The sequence below is a fragment of the Myxocyprinus asiaticus genome, chromosome 34, assembly GCF_019703515.2.
Source record: "Myxocyprinus asiaticus isolate MX2 ecotype Aquarium Trade chromosome 34, UBuf_Myxa_2, whole genome shotgun sequence".
NCBI classification, from domain to species: domain Eukaryota; kingdom Metazoa; phylum Chordata; class Actinopteri; order Cypriniformes; family Catostomidae; genus Myxocyprinus; species Myxocyprinus asiaticus.
Window position 1 is genome coordinate 39,473,917 of NC_059377.1, and position 22,417 is coordinate 39,496,333.

The window sequence follows — 22,417 nt, forward strand, 5'->3', positions numbered from 1 at the left end:
TATATTCACTGAAGAAAATTATTTTTCCAGGCCTAGGAAAAAAAAACGTTAAAATTCCCTGATATTTTCAAATATTTCTGAAATGACTGTGAGAACCATATAGACAAAAAAACTTAAAAAAAAAAAAACTAAAGTGAAAATGATTATTTTGCATTGTGTGTGTATGCATGTACCTCTGACACTCGCTGGCATGTAGCACTAGGTGCTGGTTGTTCTTGGCAGAGAGTGTGAGCTCGTGTTCTGTTGAGTTAAACACGTCCAGCAACAGATGACATTGACGAGTGCTGGAGAGTCATCAAAAAAAGACAAACGGAGAGTGTGTTAAAGTACAGAACTCACACACAGTACACCATTTTTACACTAAGATGCATTATAACGTGATGTAACAAGTTTTGAGTGGCAATTTTTCAATTTTGGAACAATAATATATCAAAATGGGGCTACCAAGTACAATGCCACAGAAAAAGATACAAAGCGACGGACAAAATGTTAAGCAACACTCCTCACTGTCATGGTTAGGAGAAAAGATTGTGTCATGCTGGACAAAGGGTTAAAATCAAACAAAGCTACTGTGAATTGATTTATTTATTTTTATTATTTAAATCTATTAAATAGAATGTTATATAAAACAAATAATTAGTTTACATATTTTTCAAATATACCTAGACAGACAGACAGACAGACAGATATCAGAATCAGCTTTATTGCCAAGTATGCTTACACATACAAGGAATTTGTCTTGGTGACAGAAGCTTAACAGTTAATAATAAAAAATAAATAAAAATAGAATAAAAATAAAAAGTGAATAGAATATATAAGTGTGTATACAGAAATACACACTAAGACATATATATATATATATATTTGCAATTTATCAAATGAAAAAATATTTTTATGCTATTTATTTTTATTTAATATAAAATGACATTTAATATAATTAAATATTAAAGGTAAATATGTATTTAATATTATTATAATAATAATAATCTAATTAATAGCAATAATAATAATAATCTTAAATATTATTAATAATACATAATAAATAGCATTTATTTTTAATTTACTGATTTTTTAAATAACATGTTAAATTATTTATATTTAAAAAATATACATATATTCATATATATATATACACATATACACACATACATACACACACACACACACACACACACACACACACACACACATTATATATATATATATGTTTGTTTTAGTCACCACATAATTCCCATAGATCCATATTTGTTTTTACATAGTTTTGATGACTTTACTACTATTCTAAAATGTGAAGAAAAAAAATAAGTAAAAGTGTTTCTAAACTTTTGACCAGTAGTGTTATTATTTGAATATTTTATTTACAAAATCTTCTTGGTTAAAATACTTAATATTCATTCTGATATCAGTTTATACCACTAATACAAATGCACACAAATGTATGCAAACACACACATGCACGCACACACACACACACACACACACACACTGAGAACCAGATGGGCACAAGGCGGTCATGCAGATGTACTTGTCATCTTCAGTCCAAACATCAAAGGTTAGTGTCTCTTTCATGTAGCGAAGGCTTTGTGTGTCCCTGCATCTTTATTTATGAAAACAGAGCATAATTTTTCCCTAATTTAGTTTTCATGACCATTTTCCACCTTATTTCTTACCCTTATAATTAAACAAGCTGTTTTTGCTACTGTAACTTTAAAGGTCATTTCCCACTGCTCCAACAAACGCCAACAGACGTCAACACTTCAAACTTACTAACACCCTTTCTACACCAGATGCAAACAATATCACATCACAATGCCTTGAGGTTGTCTACACTGGACGTGCCAAAGTGAACTCGTTGGCAGGAGTTGTGCCAGCGCATGCAGAGCAAAATAGAACAGGGCATTTGTGGTGCAATGGACGCATCCAGTGCAGTGTAGACAGCATCATTGATTATAACAACAGCGAATAACTTATGTCGCATTGCGCCACGTCGGTTGCGTCTGGTGTAGACAGGGTGTTACACTGGCTGTTGTCTTAGAATGTTGAGAAACATAACTGAAAAACAACACTGATCCAACAAACACCAACAAACTTGCATCTTTGTGTGTTGTTGTTTGCCTATGAAGAAGATGCCTGACAGAGAAGAGGTTATGGATGAAGTCAAAAATGAGTGATATAATATATGAATATATACTCTATGTTTGATTGATTAAATCTGTTTAGCATGTATTCAATGTGACATTAGGCTATAACTTCATTCAGAGAGTTCCGTCGGAGGAACAATGCAAACCTGCATCGAGTTCAGTCTTTGCATACTCTGTGTAATTTGATGGCGTTTGAGAAATAAAGAATTTGTTTTTCATGCGAGTGAGAAGAGTGCTTCAGGACAAATCTATCTCCATCTGCAATTTGTATGAATATTCCCTGACAAGTGTTATCCACACTGCTGAAACAAGCTAACAACACTAATTTATATTTTATAATATATACACTGATGAGCCAAAACATTATGACCACCTGCCTAATATGCTGTTGGTCCTCCGCCAAAACAGCGCCGACCTGCCGAGGCATGGACTTTACAAGACCCCTGAAGGTGTCCTGTGGTATCTGGCACCAAGATGTTAGCAGCAGATCCTTCAAGTCCTGTAACTTGCGAGGTGGATCGGACTTGTTGGTCCAGCACATCCCACAGATGCTCAATTGGATTTAGATCTGGAGAATTTGGGGGCCAGGGCAACACCTTGAACTCTTCGTCATGTTCCTCAAACCATTCCCGTACAATGTGTGCAGTGTGGCACAGCGCATTATTCTGCTAAAAGAGGCCACTTCCATCAGGGAATACCATTTTCATGAAGGGGTGTATCTGGTCTGCAACGATGTTTAGGTAGGTGGCATGTGTCAAATTGACGTCTACATGACCCAGGGTTTCACACTCCCTCCACCGACACCAGTGCATCCTGGTGCCATCACTTCCCCAGGTAAATAGTGCACGCGTACACATCCATCCACATGATGTAAAAGAAAACGAGACTCATCGGACCAGGTGACGTTCTTCCACTGCTCCAAGTTCCAGTTCTGATGCTCGCGTGCCCATTGTAGGCACTTTCGACGGTGGACAGGGGTCATCATGGGCACTCTGACCAGACTGCTGCTACGCAGCCCAATACGCAGTAGGGTTCGATGCATTGTGTGCTGTGACACATTCCTCCCATAACCATCATTAAAATTTTCTGTGACATGTACCACAGAAGACCTTCTGTCAGTTCAGACCAGACAGGATAACCTTCATTGCCCTCGCGCATCGATGAGCCTTGGACGCCCAACACCCTGTCGCCAGTTTGTCCCTCCTCGAACCACTGTCGGCAGGTACTCGCCACTGCTGACCGGGAGCACCCCACAAGCCTAGCTGTTTCAGAGATGCTCTGACCCAGTCGTCTAGCCATAACAATATGACCTTGTCAAAGTCACTCAGGTCTCCTGCATTCAACACGTTGACTACGAGAACTGATTGTTCACTTGCCATCTAATCTACCCAGACCTTGACATGTGGCCTTGTTAGGAGATGATCAACATTTTTCGCTTCACCTGTGAGTGTCCATAATATTTTAGCTCTTTGGTGTATATTGTTTACTTTATTTAGAAAGGAACGGAATTCTTTAACAAGTTCGCTATATAAATGTGATTGATCGTGATTGACTATGTTTCTCCTGCATTGCCAATGCAGTTGCGCCCGTGCATGTTCATTTTCTATGAGTTGACAGGGACGGTTACCTCATGATCACGAAAACGGTTCACGATGAAGTCGGATTACGTCAGAGTTTGTTGGAAAATCATACTAGACTGCTCAAACATTCCAAGACACAACAAACGCAGAATTAACATGTTCAAACGGTGAAAACAGACGCCTACGAACGCCAACAAATGCCAACAGCATGAACACACTGATCTAACAAAACCTAACTGTACGTTTGCATTGTGAGCCTTAGAGTATGTTTACTATAGAAAGAAAAATCCATGATATGGCCCCTTTAAGAACTCAGTCAGCAGTTTGTGTAATTGGCACGCTGAATGATATTATGGCCACTATGTGTTGTTGCACAAGCAGAGCAAAGATATACAGTATGTCTCACTCTCACTATTTCTCTCTCTCTCTCTCTCTCTCTCTCTCTCTCTCTCTCTCTCTCTCTCTCTCTCTCTCTCTCTCTCTCTCCCATTACAGTGATTAGTAAGGAATGACTAATCTCAAGAGATGTTGACAATTTATAAATAGCAGAGAGAAATTGAGAGCGAGTGCCAACCAATGCTTACTCAACACCGAGCATCCCTCATTCTCTCTGACTCTCTCTTGATCAATGTCTTTTATCTTACAGTATGACCAGAGAATGCATTTCTCCTGCATCAGAGTGATTTCACCATAGCAGGGTGTACATCAAATTCAGGCAGTTTCATGTCAAAGAAAAAAATTAACTTTTTCCTTTTTGTTAAATGGTCTCATTAAAACTGAAATGGAAAATTTGTGCCATTCCTTCAAACGTTATTTTTGGAACTTCTCAATTGTCTTTTGGCTTTTTCAATAGAGCGGTTCAGCCGTGACATCAATTTATAGCCGAACCCGGAAGGCTACTTCACCATGGGTTCCCTCTGGAATTTCCGATGGGTTTTCATAATAGGTTTTCCCAATTTATGAGTTAAATAACATCTGTGGCAAAGGTTACTTGAAGATACTTACACATTTCGTTCTAAAACAAAAATCACACAGCCATACCTCAAACATGAATTTTGAAGCCACAGTGTTCTAAAAAAAAATGTATGTTGCTAACAAGTTGCTAGATAAGGACTACAACTACCTCAAGCATGTGAGTGAAAGTGTCTGGTAAAACAGAAAACTGTAGTTGTACTTATCTAGCGACTTGAAAACAACATAATTGTATTTTTTTTAAACACGCCGGCTTCAAAATTCATGTTTGAGGTATGACAGTGTGTCACTTATGTTGTAGAACAAAAAGTCCATAAGTAATTTTTACCACGGACATTCTTTTACTCATAAAACAAAAACTGCCAAAACTGCCCTAGGAAAATCCAGAGGCAACCCATGGCTTGAAATTATTACTTCTCTTCTGAGTTTTTGGACTATAACCTGAAAAGTTCTATTGCTTTAGAATTTTGTCGCAGACGCAGACTTTCAATATTAAACTATCCATTCAAAAAATACAAATGATCACATGTTTAAAACTATACTAATCTGGGGGCCTGGGTAGCTCAGCAAGACGTTGACTATAACTAATAATTATAATTAATAATTGCATGTTATACATTTGCACATATACAGTGAAATTCTTTTTTTTCCAGAGTGCAGGGTCAGCAATGATACAGCGCCCCTGGAGCAGATAGGGTCAAGGGCCTTGCTCAAGGGCCCAACAGTGGCATCTTGGCAGTGCTGGGGCTTGAACCCCCAACCTTCTGATCAGTAACCCAGAGCCTTAACCACTGAGCCACCACTGCCCCCGTTTTCACATATCCCAGCCAATCTGGGGTCAGAGCGCAGGGTCAGCCATGATACGGCGCCCCTAGAGCAGATGGGGTCAAGGGCCTTGCTCAAGGGCCCAACGGTGGCATCGTGGTGGTGTTAGGGCTTGAACCCCTGACCATCTAGTCAGTAACCCAGAGCCTTAACCGCCAAGCCACCACTGCCCCTACCACACCTGGAGTTGCATGTTCAAATCCAGGGCGTGCTGAGTGACTCCAGTCAGGCTTCCTAAGCAACCAGTTGCTAGGGTGGGTAGAGTCACATTGGGTTAACCTCCTCGTGGTCGCCATAATGTGGTTCTCGCTCTTGGTGGGGTGCGTGGTGAGTTGTGCGTGGATGCCGCGGAGAATAGCGTGAAGCCTCCACATGTTGTCTATGTCTCCGCGGTAACGCACTCAACAAGCCACGTGATAAGATGCGTGGACTGACGGTCTCAGACGCGGAGGCAACTGAGATTCATCCTCCGCCACCCGAATTGACTCACTATGCCACCACGAGGACATAGAGCGCATTGGGAATTGGGCATTCCAAATTGGGGAGAAAAAGGGAGAAAAAAAAGAACGAAAAAAACAAAAAGAAAACTATACTAATCTAAACAAAGAATGAATTTAACATTAACCATTTCAATATTCATTGTGTGAAAATAATTAATATAATTTTTTTTTTTTTTCAAAATTTATAACTGTTACATTGTTGTGGCATAATTTCCATCACACCAAACAATTTAGCCCCTTACAATGTTTTTTTTTTTTTTTTTTTTTTTGAAAGTTAGTCTACGAAAGTCTCATTAAAGAGCATGCTTGAGATTAAATATTTAAATTATTTAAAAAATGCTAAAAATGTCATTTCCAGGGCCTGGGTTGCTCACGAGTCACTACTCCATCACGGGGACTTAGCGCGCATTGGGAATTGGGCATACCAAATTGGGGCGAAAATCCCCCCCCCCCCCAATCACTGTCATTTCCACCATGTAATTCTATTAAACACGATACTGAATTTGAGACGTTTTGGAAATGGCACTGTGGTGGGAATTGTCATTGTAAGTGCATTACTGTAAACAAAACTGATCCATATAGAAAAGTAGTGCCACTGCTAAAAGGACCATTTAGAACACTTTGCAGCTCAAATCACACAGATGTTTGTACAGAAGAATTCATTTAAGCACTTTAACAAAAATACGAGCTTCTCATTTCTGCGCTAAACTCCCTGGGAAGTCTAGCCACATTGACTTCCATTGTAAGTGCATTATTTTAAACATAATTCATCTGCCTGGAAATGTAGTCCCACATCTAAAAGGAGAATTTAGACACCTTTACAGCTCAAATAACTCATATTTTTGTTCAGATGAATTAATATGTGCTTTACCAAAAATATAAGCATTTTACATTTCTGTGTTAAACTCACTGGAATGCCTTGCCCTATTAACTTCCATTGTAAAAAAAAAATAATAAAAATTGTGTGTGTGTGTGTGTGTGTCTGAGGGATGAATCATTGTTTTGTTTTGTTTTTTCCTGTGATAATTGACAGCATATCACAGATTCTGTCTACAGATCTTAACTCGTATTAAACACAAAACATTCCTTTAAGACATTTTACAAGCAGGAATTTTAAAGATTAAACACAATATATTGCTATTTGGCTTTCAAACGTTTTCTTGCCTAAAGAGCATCTTCCTTTTCTGTTCACACTACAGACGAGTTAAAAGCTTTTTTAAGACCGGTTGTTTATTCATTTAATGGTCTTCCCTGTATTGTTTGTGCATTTAAGTGTGTGTTAGAGTGACTGTAATGTGTGTGTTATCGTGGGCACATCTTAATGGCCTTGTGTGTGGGCTGTGTGCATGTTTGGCATTTTTACAACCTGCTTTTTAATCTATTTTGTCAAACACACACTGTACACTTGGCCCACGTGTCTGTGTGTGCATTTTACAGCTGTATCTGTTTGTTTTAGTGATCTGACAGAAAGCATCGCCCCCGTATTGTTAAAGACCTTTAAAAAGTAAAAAATGGAGGCATTCCAATAAGTATTCATCAAATCTGCGGTGTGGAACAGACCTCAAAACGGCCTAAATTATTCAGTGCAGACAATGGGCTATTCGTCTAGTCCCACTATTCAGAATTCTCTAGAAGACTCATCTCAGCGAATCTATTTCATCTCATCAGAGGTGCTGAGCTGAACAACAGCACAGCATTTGCCAAGACCTATAAAAGGCACAAGAACATTTGAATGCATTTGTGTAAACGAACCGTTACACTTTCTTTGAATCCTGAATATAATGCATTACAAAATGTATTCATTTAAAGGATTAGTTTGCCCAAAAATTAAAATTCATAATTTACTCACCCCTTTGTTGTTTCAAACATGCATATGACTCTTTTTTTTCTTCCGTGGAAGACAAAAGAAATTTTGAATAAATGTACTGGTAATTTTTTTAATGCAACTACAGTGAATGAGGAATGAGGCTTTCAAAGTCCCAAAAGGGCATTAAAGCACCATAAACAGTGGTCCATTTGACTTTTGTGATGTATTACAAGTCTTCTGAACTCATACGATAGCTTAAAAGCGGCAGTCCCATGGGTCTGGGTAGCTCAGCGGGTATTGACGCTGACTACCAACCCTGGAGTCGTGAGTTCGAATCCAGGGTGTGCTGAGTGACTCCAGTCAGGTCTCCTAAGCAACCAAATTAGCCCGGTTGCTAGGGAGGGTAGAGTCACATGGGGTAACCTCCTCGTGGTTGCTATAACGTAGTTCTCGCTCTCGGTGGGGCACGTGGTGAGTTGTGCGTGGATGCCGCGGAGAATAGCTTGAAGCCTTCACACGCGCTATGTCTCCGCGGTAACACGCTCAACAAGCCACGTGATAAGATGCACGGAATGATGGTCTCAGACGCGGAGGCAACTGAGATTCGTCCTCCACCACCCGGATTGAGGCGAGTCACTACGCCACCTCGAGGACTTGGAGTGCATTGGGAATTGGGAATTCCAAATTGGGGAGAAAAATCATATGAAAGTCATATGGGTTTGGAGCGACATGAGGGTGAAAAAATGATGACTGCATTTTCATTTCCGGGTGAACTAATCCTTTAATATAAGCTAATTATAATGACTATAACCCTACAACTTTGTCATTTTTAGATGTGATTACGACATTATATACTCCCTATATGAACCTGTTCTCTTTCTTTCTGTCTGGCTCAGGTATGGTGTCTGATCTAAATGAACGCAATGAGGTGTGTTTGCATTTAGTGTGTTGCTATCAGAGCTGCTATTTTTAGAATGGCTGAGGCCAATCGAGAAACACAAATCAACTGACTGTATTTTCCACTCCTGTTCACTGCAACCGGAATATTGTATTTCCATGTGCCGAGAGTTGATCTTGGCCAATATCCATTTGGCTAAAATAATACATTCTTAACTTCTCATGAACAAATGAGCTATTCAAAACAAAACAAAACAAAATATATAATTTAAAATAAAAAAATAAACAAAAATGAAAATGAAAACAAAAATCACATGAACAAATGAGCTAATCATAACCTGATGCAAAAAAAAAAAAAAAAAAATCACACGAACAAATGAGCTAATCATAACCTGATGCAAAAAAATATAAATAAAAATTATAATAAAAAAATACAAAATAAATAAATGAAAAAAAAAATCACATGAACAAATGAGCTAATCATAACCTGATGCAAAAAACCCCCAAAAAAATTATAATAAAAAAAAAATACATAAATAAAAAATAAAAAAATGAAAACAAAAATCACATGAACAAATGAGCCAATCATAACCTGATGCAAAAAAATATAAATAGAAATTATAATTAAAAAAAAGAAAAAATAAAACAAATAAAAAAATAAAAAGAAAAAATATTTAAAAGAAAAAATGAAAACAAAAATGAAAAAAATAAATAAAAATACAATAAAACGAATGAGGTCCAGAATGAGGTGTATTTTTATGGAAATATCAAGAAAGTATGTACTTCAATTCTATTAGAAATCATTGTCAATATTATAACTAATTCTATGTGGTTGGATTACATTTTGCATTACAATTGTATAACTTGTGTACATGTTCATGTATACATGTATCTACATTATATTATGTAAATACAAACTTAAGTTTTTCAAAAAATTAGCTGATGTGTTTTAAAGTGTAACTACATCCCGAAATCAATTTATGGAGTTTGTTTGAAATTTCAGACCCAGGCAAATGTCATACGGACGATTTCACTGGGCCAGTCATTTATGCCTGAAACATAATTTTTAAACAATTTGAAAGCCACAATGTTGAATTACTATTAATTGAAATACTGCTTTGGGACAATATCTATTGTGGAATGCGCTAAATAAATACATTGAAATTGAATTGAACTGGATGTCCATGATGAGATGAAGTCCAGAGTGTATGGGGACAGAACATTTATTGACAATTCAGTGTGTGTGTGTGTGTGTGTGTGTGTGTGTGTGTGTGTGTGTAGCTGATCTATCCGGCAGGAATGATAGATGATATTGATGAGTGAGACAGCAGATATTATTACAGCTAATGACTCACTTCAAGTGGTCATTACTAAGGTGTGATCAGTCTCTCTCTCTCTATCTATCTCCATACATCTCTCCATCTCTCTCTAGAGAGAGAAAGGCAGTCATTCATTTCCACCTCTCCTTTGTCACAGGAGATAGTAACGTTCAAGTGGACAAACAGAGAGTGAGTACCTCCTAAAAAACTTTCCATTAGACCTACATTCATTTATTCATTCAAAACACACACACACACACACACACACACACACACACACACACTTAAAATGCAATGAGAAGTGATCTTTAAATGCACATTCTGTGTGTGTGGTAATGTGTTGTTGTGTTGTTGTGAAACTGCGTTTCAAGTTGACTTTCAAGATAAGTCGATACCCAGTTGCCGGTATAGGTCTTTCTCTGGACTATCGAGTACTAGGGTAAATTTAATTTTTGATACCTGTTGGCAGGTAGAGTGCTGACTCTTGTGAAGAACACTGAAGTTTCAACATCCACTCTGACTCCCAGACTGAGTTCACGGTAATACCCCTCCACCAGCCCAGCACCTCCACTGTATTTAAAGGTCAAAACCGCCTCCAGCGTCTATAGAGAGAGACAGAGACAGGAATAAATCACAATTAATAATTCAAACAGAACACAATCATTTATCTTGATCACAGACAAAACCACTCATAACTGAGAAAAGCAAATCAGAAGACACAGAATTATAAATCCTGATTGGGAGAATCTCACGAAGAAATGTGCAGGTCATATGTCAAAGCAAAATCAAAAGAAAAAGTTAAGACATTATATTTTGTATAAAGGAAATGAAAAACCTATCCTAATACTACTAAGGCTTGTTTTGCATTACAACATTATTTTCGTGACAGTTAAGCAAACCATCCTTTTTGGCCACAATTATTTTTAACAGCATAAATTAATTCTGTATGGCAAATTCTACTATGATTTATACTTACAATTGTTCTTTTTTATACATAAAAGTATGCATAATGCACAATTATAGATGTAGAAAATGTACTTAAATGTACAATCATGACCTGATGCAAATAAATAAATAAAAAAAAAATACAGGACACTTTGACACTGTATTTTAAAGATAATTTTGTAAAAATCCAAATAACTTTACAGATCTTCATAGTAAAGGGTTTAAACAATGTTTTCCATGCTTGTTCAATGAACCATAAACAATTAATGAACATGCACCTGTGGAACAGTTGTTAAGACACTAACAGCTTACAGATGGTAGGCAATTACAAAAACCGTTATAAAAACTTAAAGACACTAAAGAGACCTATCTACTGACTCTGAAAAACACAAAAAGAAAGATGCCCATGGTCCCTGCTCATCTGCGTGAACGTGCCTTAGGCATGCTGCATGGAGGCATGAGGACTGCAGATGTGGCCAGGGCAATAAATTGCAATATCCGTACTGTGAGACGTCTAAGACAGCGCTACAGGGAGACAGAAAGGACAGCTGATTGTCCTCATAGTGACAGACCACGTGTAACAACACCTACACAGGATCGGTACATCCGAATATCACACCTGTGGGACAGGTACAGGATGGGAACAACAACTGCCCGAGTTACACCAGGAACGCACAATCCCTCCATCAGTACTCAGACTGTCCGCAATAGGCTGAGAGAGGCTGGACTGAGGGCTTGTAGGCCTGTTGTAAGGCAGGTCCTTGCCAGACATCACCGGCAACTATGTTGCCTATGGGCACAAACCCACCTTCGCTGGACCAGACAGGACTGGCAAAAAGTGCTCTTCACTGACGAGTCGCGGTTTTGTCTCACCAGGGGTGATGGTTGGACTCGTGTTAATCGTCGAAGGAATGAGCGTTACACCGAGGCCTGTACTCTGGAGCGGGATCGATTTGGAGGTGGAGGGTCCATCATGGTCTGGGGCAGTGTGTCACAGCATCATCGGACTGAGCTTGTTGTCATTGCAGGCAATCTCAACACTGTGCGTTACAGGGAAGACATCCTCCTCCCTCATGTGGTACCCTTCCTGCAGGCTCATCCTGACATGACCCTCCAGCATGACAATGCCACCAGCCATACTGCTCATTCTGTGCGTGATTTCCTGCAAGACAGGAATGTCAGTGTTCTGCCATGGCCAGCGAAGAGCCCGGATCTCAATCCCATTGAGCACGTCTGGGACCTGTTGGATCAGAGGGTGAGGGCTAGGGCCATTCCCCCCAGGAATGTCCGGGAACTTGCAAGTGCCTTGGTGGAAGAGTGGGGTAACATCTCACAGCAAGAATTGGCAAATCTGGTGCAGTCCATGAGGAGGAAAAATTGCATTTCTTGCTTAAATAGCAACAGCAGAACATTTTAAAATGTAATCGCCAGCCAGCACTGCCCACCTCGCCTCATCTGAGACTTTCCCGGAGCACGCTGGTTACATAGAATGCTACCTCATCAGGCATGGAATTTATTAACATGATGGTAGAAACCAGAAACTGGTTGGATATGCAGTACTGTAGTTTTGTGTAGCTGATTTTTTGTCTGGTCCACAATGCAGCTTATTATGGCAAAGAGATGCCCAATATAAAAGTATGTGGTAAGTGGGTAGGGGTACACACACACACCCCTACCCATAACACAGAATTACACACAAATAACTCATAATTTTGCCTAGGTATCCATATGTTGAATAAGACAGTAACAAAATGTAAACCAATGCACCCTTTTATACCTGTCATCAAATAGACAGGTAAATGTGTTCCCATCTATAGCAACAGTAGGCTTTCAGAAGTATCAGTTATTTAAAAAAATATCTGCGACTATAGAAAAGAAAACAATAGTTTTGTAATGTCATTTTACAGATACATTTCATAAAGTTTATTATAAATGTTCACAGCAATGAAATTAAAAATTATCCATTCTGATTCCAGCATATCTTCTGTTGTTGGAGACAACCTCCTATGAATAAATTAAACTGCATCAATAAAAAGTCTCCCTATATGTACATTATGATATATTAATAAAAGTTTTAAAAATATTTTTAAAAGATTGTAAAAAAAAAGAAAACAAATGTACAATTTATCATGATAAGTTATATTAAGCAAACGTGTGCTGAGTGTTGTTAGATATTTTCCATTTTTCAAACATTTTGATCTTTTCTGTATGTTGTTCATGTTGTTTTCATTCTGAGTGTGAATTCTTCCATGTAGATTTTTAAAATTGTACAAATATAACTTCATATATAAAGCGATCACTATCTGTATAGCATTTAGGTATATCTTAAAATATTTACCCTTTACCAAGTCCCCAAATCAAAGACAGCAAAACTGAAGAAAATTTGATAATCATTTAAATTCTAAGAATAAATGACAATAACTTGATATTATAACATCACAGGAATCTCCCTAATTTGTACCAGGTCTACCTAAATTAGGGTGATGTCAGGTAATATTGCCACTTGTTTGTAAATGATCTATTGTAGCAATAAACTTATAATTATTGGATTATTACCTAAAAATACCTTGCAATTATTTCCTGATAATTATTGCATTTAAAGAGAACAATTAAAGAGAATTTTCCCCTTTTCACCACCATTTAAATTAAATATATTAAATATAATAAATATTTTAAATTCCAAGAAGTGTGCCAGACCAATCGTGATCGCGTTATAGGTTGCATGAAGCCACCTGAAAAAGCGCACCTTTCTAAAGGCCTCATCCATGGGTTGCGTTAACCAAAAACTTTACCGAATTTTTGAAACACTGACGGATAATTCCAAATGCTGTCAGTCATTTTGACAGATAAAAAAATATAAGAGCCTAGTGCGTTAGTTTTAACTTCACTCTCTCTCACTCACTCTCCTGCTGTGTGTGTGTCCTGTATTGCCTGGTATCAAAGATGCGTTTCAGGCGATTCGATCACAAGTGGACAGGCGCCATCACCACCCGGTAATATGCATCTCTTTACCACTTGTGTTGGAAATTCGAATGGAGGGTCTCTGATTTCATGACTGCATACATCAATCATTACAGTATGTCAGTGTTACTGCATGAAAATAGACTAAAGCTCAAAACTTAAAATAACAAGAAGTGCGAAAAAGAGGCCAACTGAGGCCAACTGCCAATTTACTTGCATTTTATCTAAGCACAAACATGACGTTTAGAGCAGAACTCTCAGTTATTTTAGTGGAGTACCGATTGAGCTTCAGGTGCGAGTTTTCATCTGTGTTACTTTATGTTGACATCATGCACAATGAAAAATTTCAATCAACTTATGCATGTATTTGTGCTTTTTCAAATTTTCCGATCCAACGGTTATTTCATTTTAAAGAAGCACGTAACCAGAAAAAAATAAAAGATCTTGTTTTAGCACAGTGGTTGATTGACAGGTAAAACTTTTACCCCAGAACTCATTGGTTTCACCACACTCGCTTGGTGAGTCAAAAATCTATTATATATCCACTGTCATGTGTATACCATTATAATGGAGGCTACACCCCTGAATGTAATATGAAATGAAAACAACTATGACAGATAAAAATAGACCATGACGGAAATTTTACCACTCAGTATGATAGATTCCAGGTGTCCAGTTTTTGACTGTGTGAGATATGAAACAGGAAGCTATCAAACATCACTGTCATATAGAGAGAAAGATCTGAGCGCATGAGGTTTTCCAGCCAGTAGGGCTTGAACTTGAGAGATTTTGTAAAATGAAGGGGCAGTTACCAATAGGTAAAAACAATTAAAAGAAAAAGATAGAAAGAAAAAGATCTTGAGGGGCAGAAAGATCTTATTGGCCTCATTATTCTGACAGACTCTTCACAGACCTCTGGAGGAACAAAAAGATGTGTGTACAATAGAAAAATGTGTGTGTGTGTGTGTGTGTGTGTGTGTGTGTGTGTGTGTGTGTGTGTGTGTGGAGAATACAACCTGCCCCCCCGTGAGATGCTATTTCAATCACAGAGAGCGCTAAAGACAGCACAAACCATAAAAACAGAAAAAGTGAAGGTAATCGAGAAAGAGAGAGAGACAAATGCTACCACACACACACACACACACACACACACACACACACACACACACACACAGTTTAAGAGCCTGCAGTCTGATCATCCAAGTATCCACATGAAAGAATGTACAAATTAACAAAGAAAGAAAGAATGAACACCTGAACAAATGCAAGAAAGAACAAATTAATAAATGATCAAATGAATGATCAAATTTAAATTAATGAATGAAAGAATAATTTAACATTAAGGAATGAGTGAAAGAATGAATGGGGTAAATAACTGAATGAATGAATGAATGAATGAACGAACAATCAAATGAATGAAGGTCTATTTATCGAAGAGTCTCCCCATAGATACAGAATGAATGAATGAAATAAGACAAATGAATGAATTAATTCACTAATTTAAGAAAGAGTGAAAGAATGAATGGGGCAAATAACTGAAAGAACGAACTAACCAACTAATGAATGAATGAATGAGCATGAATGAATGAAGGGCTATTCATCAGAGTCTCCCCATAGATACAGAATGAATGAATGAAATAAGGCAAATGAATGAATTCACTAATTTAAGAAAAAGTGAAAGAATGAATGGGGCAAATAACTGAATGAACTAACTAACTAACCAACTAATGAGTGAATGAATGAGAATGAATTAATGAAGGTCTATTCATCAGTCTCCCCATAGATACAGAATGAATGAATGAAGTAAGACAAATGAATGAATTCACTAATTTAAGAAAGAGTGAAAGAATGAATGGGGCAAATAACTGAATGAACTAACTGACTAACCAGCTAATGAATGAATGAATGAGCATGAATGAATGAAGGTCTATTCATCAAAGAGTATCACCATAGATACAGAATTAATTAATGAAATAATGAATGAATGAATTAACTAATTTAAGAAAGAAAGAATAAACCTACAAATGATTGAAAGAACTGAACAAACAAACAAATAAACAAGCAAATGACTGAATGAACAAATCAATCAATGAAGGAATTTGCAAATGACTGAATGAATAAGTGAAAGAATGAATGAACAAAAAAAGTAGAACAAATAAACAAACCAATGAATAAACACAAGAAAGAACATTTCAATAACCAAATGAATGAATGGGGAAATGATTGAACATTGAGGAATGAACAAACAAATGAATGGGGCAAATAGCGACATAAGCTAATGAATGAATGGCCAATTAATGAATGAACAAACTAATGAATGGAATGAAAGAAAGGATGAAAAATGGCAAAATATTCAAATGGCTGAATAAATGAATTACCAAATGAATGAGCAAATGACTAAATACATAAATGAATGAATTTAGTAAATAACTGAATATACAAATTAAAAAATGAATGAAGCAAATGAATAAATGAATAAAATAATAAAATAATCAATTAGTAAAGGACTAAATTATTTAATAAGGAAATAAATGAACAAAAAATGAATAAAAGACTAAATTAAAGAACATTTCAACAAGCAAACAAAATCAGAGACAGGCAACGCTTTATGTTGTCATTTATATTGAATAAGTCAGACTTATGTTCTTTTAGAAGTATTGAGTGTGACCAGCGATCTTTAGGTTTTATAAACACACAGCAGACAGGATGTAATGGATAATTCAAACAGCTCCTGTGAGAGTGTGAAGGTGACCACTGCACAATTTACTCAGGGTGCCAAAAGCTTTTAAACGCCCCTAAATCAAGACCAATACCTAATATTACTCCAGTCCTGCTTAAATATTAACAGAGACCGCTCTTTCAAGACCCGCTCTTTCATACAAAATCACACGATTTTAACACCTATAAAACGGCTGCTGCCCCTAGTCCTAACAGTTATTAAGGCCTGTGAGTTTATGGCTTACAAGACGAGGATGTGAAATCCAATACACTTAATAAAGAACTCTGACATTTTCATTTACATCATAACACTGAACGTTATTGAGCCATTACTGTACAGAGATACACGGATTACTAGAAAATACTTCAGCAATATTGTACTTCAACAGTTATGTCAATGGATCCTTTTACATTTCCAGGTTTGAAATGCGGAAGTAAACTACTGCAGGCCAGGGTAAACTCCTATAGCAGTAAATGGGAGATTGCAGCAAATATTATTTTTGCTTACCCGTTTGCTCCAACAGCGAAAGAAAAATGCAATATTACGTTTTCCAGACTTTCCACAAAAAGGAAAAAAATAGAGAATGCTGGATTAAGACTGTCAGAAGAGAGAAGATGCCACATTTACTGTTACTCCCTCTGCAGCTGTATTAAACACCCCATCATGACAATATAACACAAAGCATAATGTTATAAACTTCCAGTAAATAATTAAACAATATTTAAAACAAGTTTGCTAGATTCACACTACTAAATAAGGCAGAAACGCTTAAATAAATTGAAAGAAACTGAGCTAAAATCTGTTTCAATTCAAGTAGATTTGTGTGACACACTTTACAGTCCTGATGGAATTTTATTTCAGAGAGAACAGTGGATGGATGGATGGATGGATGGATGGATGGATGGATGGATGGATGGATGGATGGATGGATGGATGGATGGATGGATGGATGGATGGATGGATGGATGGATGGATGGATGGATGGATGGATGGATGGATGGATGGATGGATGGATGGATGGATGGATGGATGGATGGATGGATGGATGGATGGATCAAATGGTTCCTGTAGCTCAACTGGTAGAGCATGACACTAGCAACACCAAGGTCATGGGTTTGATTCCCAGGGAACACGCAAACTGATTTGCATGCACTGTAAGTTGCTTTGGATAAAAGTGTCAGCCAAATGCATGAATGTAAATCAAAATGCACAAACAAACAAAAGAACTATAGATAGATTGATAAACCAAAGGACAGAATAAATGAAGGAATGAAAAAACAAAAGATAGTTAGAATGAACGTGCAAATGTGCGATCGATAGAACAAATGAGCGAACAAACAAATGATAGAACAATAGAATAATACACCAAACGATTGAATGAAGGAACAAATAAACAAACGAACGGTACATAAACAGAATGATAGATCAAATGAATGAACAAGCGATCGATAGAGCAAATGAACAAAAAAATAGTTTGAACGACTGAATAAATGGAGTAAACGAACGGTCAGCGCATCCATTATGTCTACAGAGAGCACGCTGTTTAAAAGCAGCAGATAAAAAACAAACAAAATTGACAATGGTGGTTTACCATTTCAAGACGTTCACAGATGACAATATGTGTTTTGGTTGCCAATATTACTTTAGACAAAATGAAATAAAACCAAATGAATTAAACTGCTGGCATGCATGTTTATTCTTCACAGTCACAAGATACCAAATGTTGCCAAGAAAACTTGTGTATGTGTGTGTGTTCTTGTCTTCGAGGGCCAATGATAAAACTCCACTGAGATAAAACTCTGAAAATGTAATCTGCCAGTAGTTAAGATCCGATTGTTTCCTCTGTACCAATGCAGGGATGAAAAGTTGGAATGACACTTCAATGAGGCTGAATTTGCTGTTGTCTGTCACATTAACATAATAGCACATTAACCCTATTTTAACACATATACAATCTTCCAAAACTATTTTGCAAATAAAACAGCGAAAGTGTTAAAAAAACCAAACACTTCAGCACTGCAGAGAGTTGCTAGCATTTCCATGGTGATGCAGATGGCTGGTGTTTGGAGCGTCTCTGAGGAGTTTCGGTTATATTAAGACCTGCCTCTTTTTGTTTTAATTTAACTTCTGTCTCAAACGGCCTTGCATTTTAAAACAGAATGTGAGGTCATAATATAAATGAATGTTCCAGGTTGAATCCAATTTAAGCTCTATCAACAGCATCTGTCATGCTGCCGATTACTTCAGACAATCTTTGTGACTCATCCCACAAAGACAAGTAAAAATTGTGTTTACAGTAATGCACTTACAACGGAAGTCTATGGGGCAAGACATTTCAGCAGGATAAACATAAATAAACAAAACGCTTTTTGAATGTATAGCCACAAAATCAAACATTACATAGATAACATGATACTATGTGTTAAAAATCACTTACAAACCTTGTCTGTGCAGTTAAATAAAATTTTTCAACTCCTGTCATGACCATGTAAAGCCAGTAAACATGGTCATTTGGAATGTAAGTGCAAGGATACGAGGAAAGAGATTGTTTACATAGAGAACAAATCCACTCTAGGCATAAATGGTAATGCATAACTAGAAATTCATCCGCCTAGAATAGCCGTCCCACCAATTAAAGGACAATTTAGACTTAACAGCTCAAGTATTTTATTATTATTATTTAGAATTTAAAAAAAGTGATTAATAAAAAATAAAAGTTGCACGTTTCTGTTTTCTGCTCTGGAAAGTCATGCCCCATAGACATCCATTGTAAGTGCATTACTGTAAACATAATTTTTAACTGTGAGACGAGTCAAAATTATTTTCTGAGGTAACTGACAGCATAACACAAATACTGTTAATAAAGCTTAAGTAGTTTTGAACAGGGAACATTTCTTTAACATTTTCATAGCTGAAATACAATATTCTCTAACAAACACACACACACACACACACACACACACACATGTTGGTGCGGCTATCATTATGAGGACTCTCCATAGACATAATGATTTTTATACTGTCCGAACTCTAGATTCTATCCCCTAAACCTAACCCTAACCCTAAACCTAACCCTCACAAAAAACTTTCTGCATTTTCACATTTTCAATAAAACATCGTTTAGTATGTTTTTTTTAAGTGATTTGAATTATGGGGACACTAGAAATGTCCTCATAAACCACCTTTATAACATAATACCCTTGTAATTACCAGTTTGTAACATAAAAAAATGTCCTCGTAAACCACCCACACACACACCCACACACACACACACACACACGAATGCACACACGCACTCACACGCTCACTCACTCACACACACTCACACATTCTCTCACACACACACTCACACACATTCTCTCTCTCACACACACACACACACACAGAATCAAACCTATTTACACACACACACACACACACACACACAAATGCACAGACGCACTCACACGCTCACTCATTCACACACACTCACACATCCTCTCACACACACAGAATCAAACCTATTTACACACACACACACACACACACACACAAATGCACAGACGCACTCACACGCTCACTCATTCACACACACTCACACATTCTCTCACACACACTCACACACACAGAATCAAACCTATTTACACACACACACACACACACACAAATGCACACACGCACTCACACACTCACACTCTCACACACATTCTCTCACACACACTCACACACACTCTCTCTCTCACACACACAAACACACAGAATCAAACCTATTTACACACACACATAAACGCACACACACACACACATTCTCTCACACACACACACATTCTCTCACACACACACACACAGAATCAAACCTATTTACACACACAAAACATCCAATAGCACATTAAAACACTTTTTGGAGTATAATTGCAAAGTGTAACCAGCATTTTCAATAATCAAATCCACGCTATGATGACATTTTATATGATAACATTTTACTTTAACCTCGTGCGACCCCATGTCCACATGCATGGACGTTGTATTTGGCTTCGCTATACGCAACGCATAATTTAAATGAATAAAAAACGACTGAATACTGTTCACAACACTCTAGACTGTCATTTAAAGGGTTAAACTTCTGCCACACCGAGTCATGTAGATAAAATCAGCTGTAATGTCTGTAACGTCTCAAAAACATGAACAGCCAACACTCCTGGAAACATAATAAACAATTTGATGAAAAAAATCAGATTTTCTATAGCTTAGTGGTATTTACATTTTCACAACGTAGTCCCACTGTTCACATATGAGGACATTCATTTTTAGGAAAACTGTTTGCTCTAGAATTGCTTGTTTATTAGGTGCAACTAAATCAAAAAGGGAAACAGAAAATGCACACACCAGTCATGTGGGGGTCTCAGGAGATTAAACATAATAAAACCTATATACAAAACCATGGTCTAAAAGCAAAGACCTTTTATTTGCCTCAGTGTTTCAACAAACAGTATTTACAGTTTTCATTGTAGTCCTCGAGTTCATTCAGAATCACAGTTCTACAGTCATTCCTCTCACAGTATGAGCAACACAGCTCCTGCGGTATGAAATGGCATTAATTATAAATCCATATTCCAGGCAGCTGTCAAAAGACTTTTTTTTGAGCGCTGAGAGTTGATGTGATAAAGTAGTAATCTAATAATGGATAGAAAAAAATGACTGAAACTGCACTTTTGTAGCATTTTATTTCTGAAGTCAGCATACAATGTTTGTTGAGGTTTCTTGCACCAAAAACAGTCATAATTATTTTTTTTCAACCTCTCTCTGACCCATAGAATTAAACAAGTTGCTTTTGCTACTGTATCTTTTAAGACTTCTGTGTGTAAATCACCTTTGTTGTGATGAGCTAACCTCTGGAAGACCAATGAAAGACTTTTAACACTCATTAATTTAGCAGTTCCCTTTGGTGACTCTAGCTGCGCTGAAATTATGCATGTTTATTAATTAAAATGCTTTAAGTAAAGGAGTGGCATTCTACAGAGGAAACAGGAAATACGCTCTCTGGGAATAAAATACATTACAAACTAACACGGTCACTGCATTGATATCTACCTCTCATTTCCAAACAGTTCTGTTTAACGAGATTTCTTCTCACCGTGTCTCTATGAGAGGGCAGAGAGGGGCAGCTGGGATGTAAAGGGGCAGGACTGTGGGGCAGTAACATCCTGTGAAAGGGCAAGTGATGTGATTACTCAACAGGGAGAAAAAGAAAGAACATGTGAGGATGTACAGCCATTATTCTGCAGCTCTGACTACTGTGTAAGCACTTTCTAGAGACAACCACCCACACAGTAAGTATAGTAAGTGGGTGTCTTACTATATAACATTATGATAATTTACCACATATACTTATTAAAAATGTTCCTAGTCTTATTGTGCACGATTCATCAAAATCAAAATGTAATAATTAACTTTCTCAGACTCTTAAAAGACTTTTCTTTTCAGCTGATATAACCAAAGCCATCTGTAAGGAGAAAAGTAATATCAACCAATCATATTGCAGACTACTTTTTACGATCCAATCAGATCACAGTGGATAAAATGAAGTCCTTAACCAAAATTAATATGTACATTACATTTTCACTGCTACACAAAAAGCACACTCTCTCTTATCCACACCCTGATGTGTTCACTTGCTGGTACAGCTGTTTTCTCAGGATTTGTCATGGTGGAGAGCGGTTTTCCCTCCTCAATAATCTCAGCAAACCGTTTAATCAGATCTGTGAGTGTACA

General features: G+C 37.2%; 1 protein-coding gene across 3 annotated transcripts in view; it reads right to left on the minus strand.

The window, feature by feature from the left end:
• LOC127425128 (trafficking protein particle complex subunit 9-like) overlaps window positions 1–22,417 on the minus strand; it is a 290,373-nt gene that overhangs the window by 130,481 nt on the left and 137,475 nt on the right. For all 3 annotated transcript variants that reach the window (XM_051670795.1, XM_051670794.1, XM_051670793.1), the window contains 2 exons: window positions 10,501–10,643; window positions 174–284 (listed from right to left, as the gene is read on the minus strand). In XM_051670795.1, the coding sequence (XP_051526755.1) occupies window positions 174–284; window positions 10,501–10,643 (254 nt within the window). The remainder of the gene's footprint in view (window positions 1–173; window positions 285–10,500; window positions 10,644–22,417) is intronic.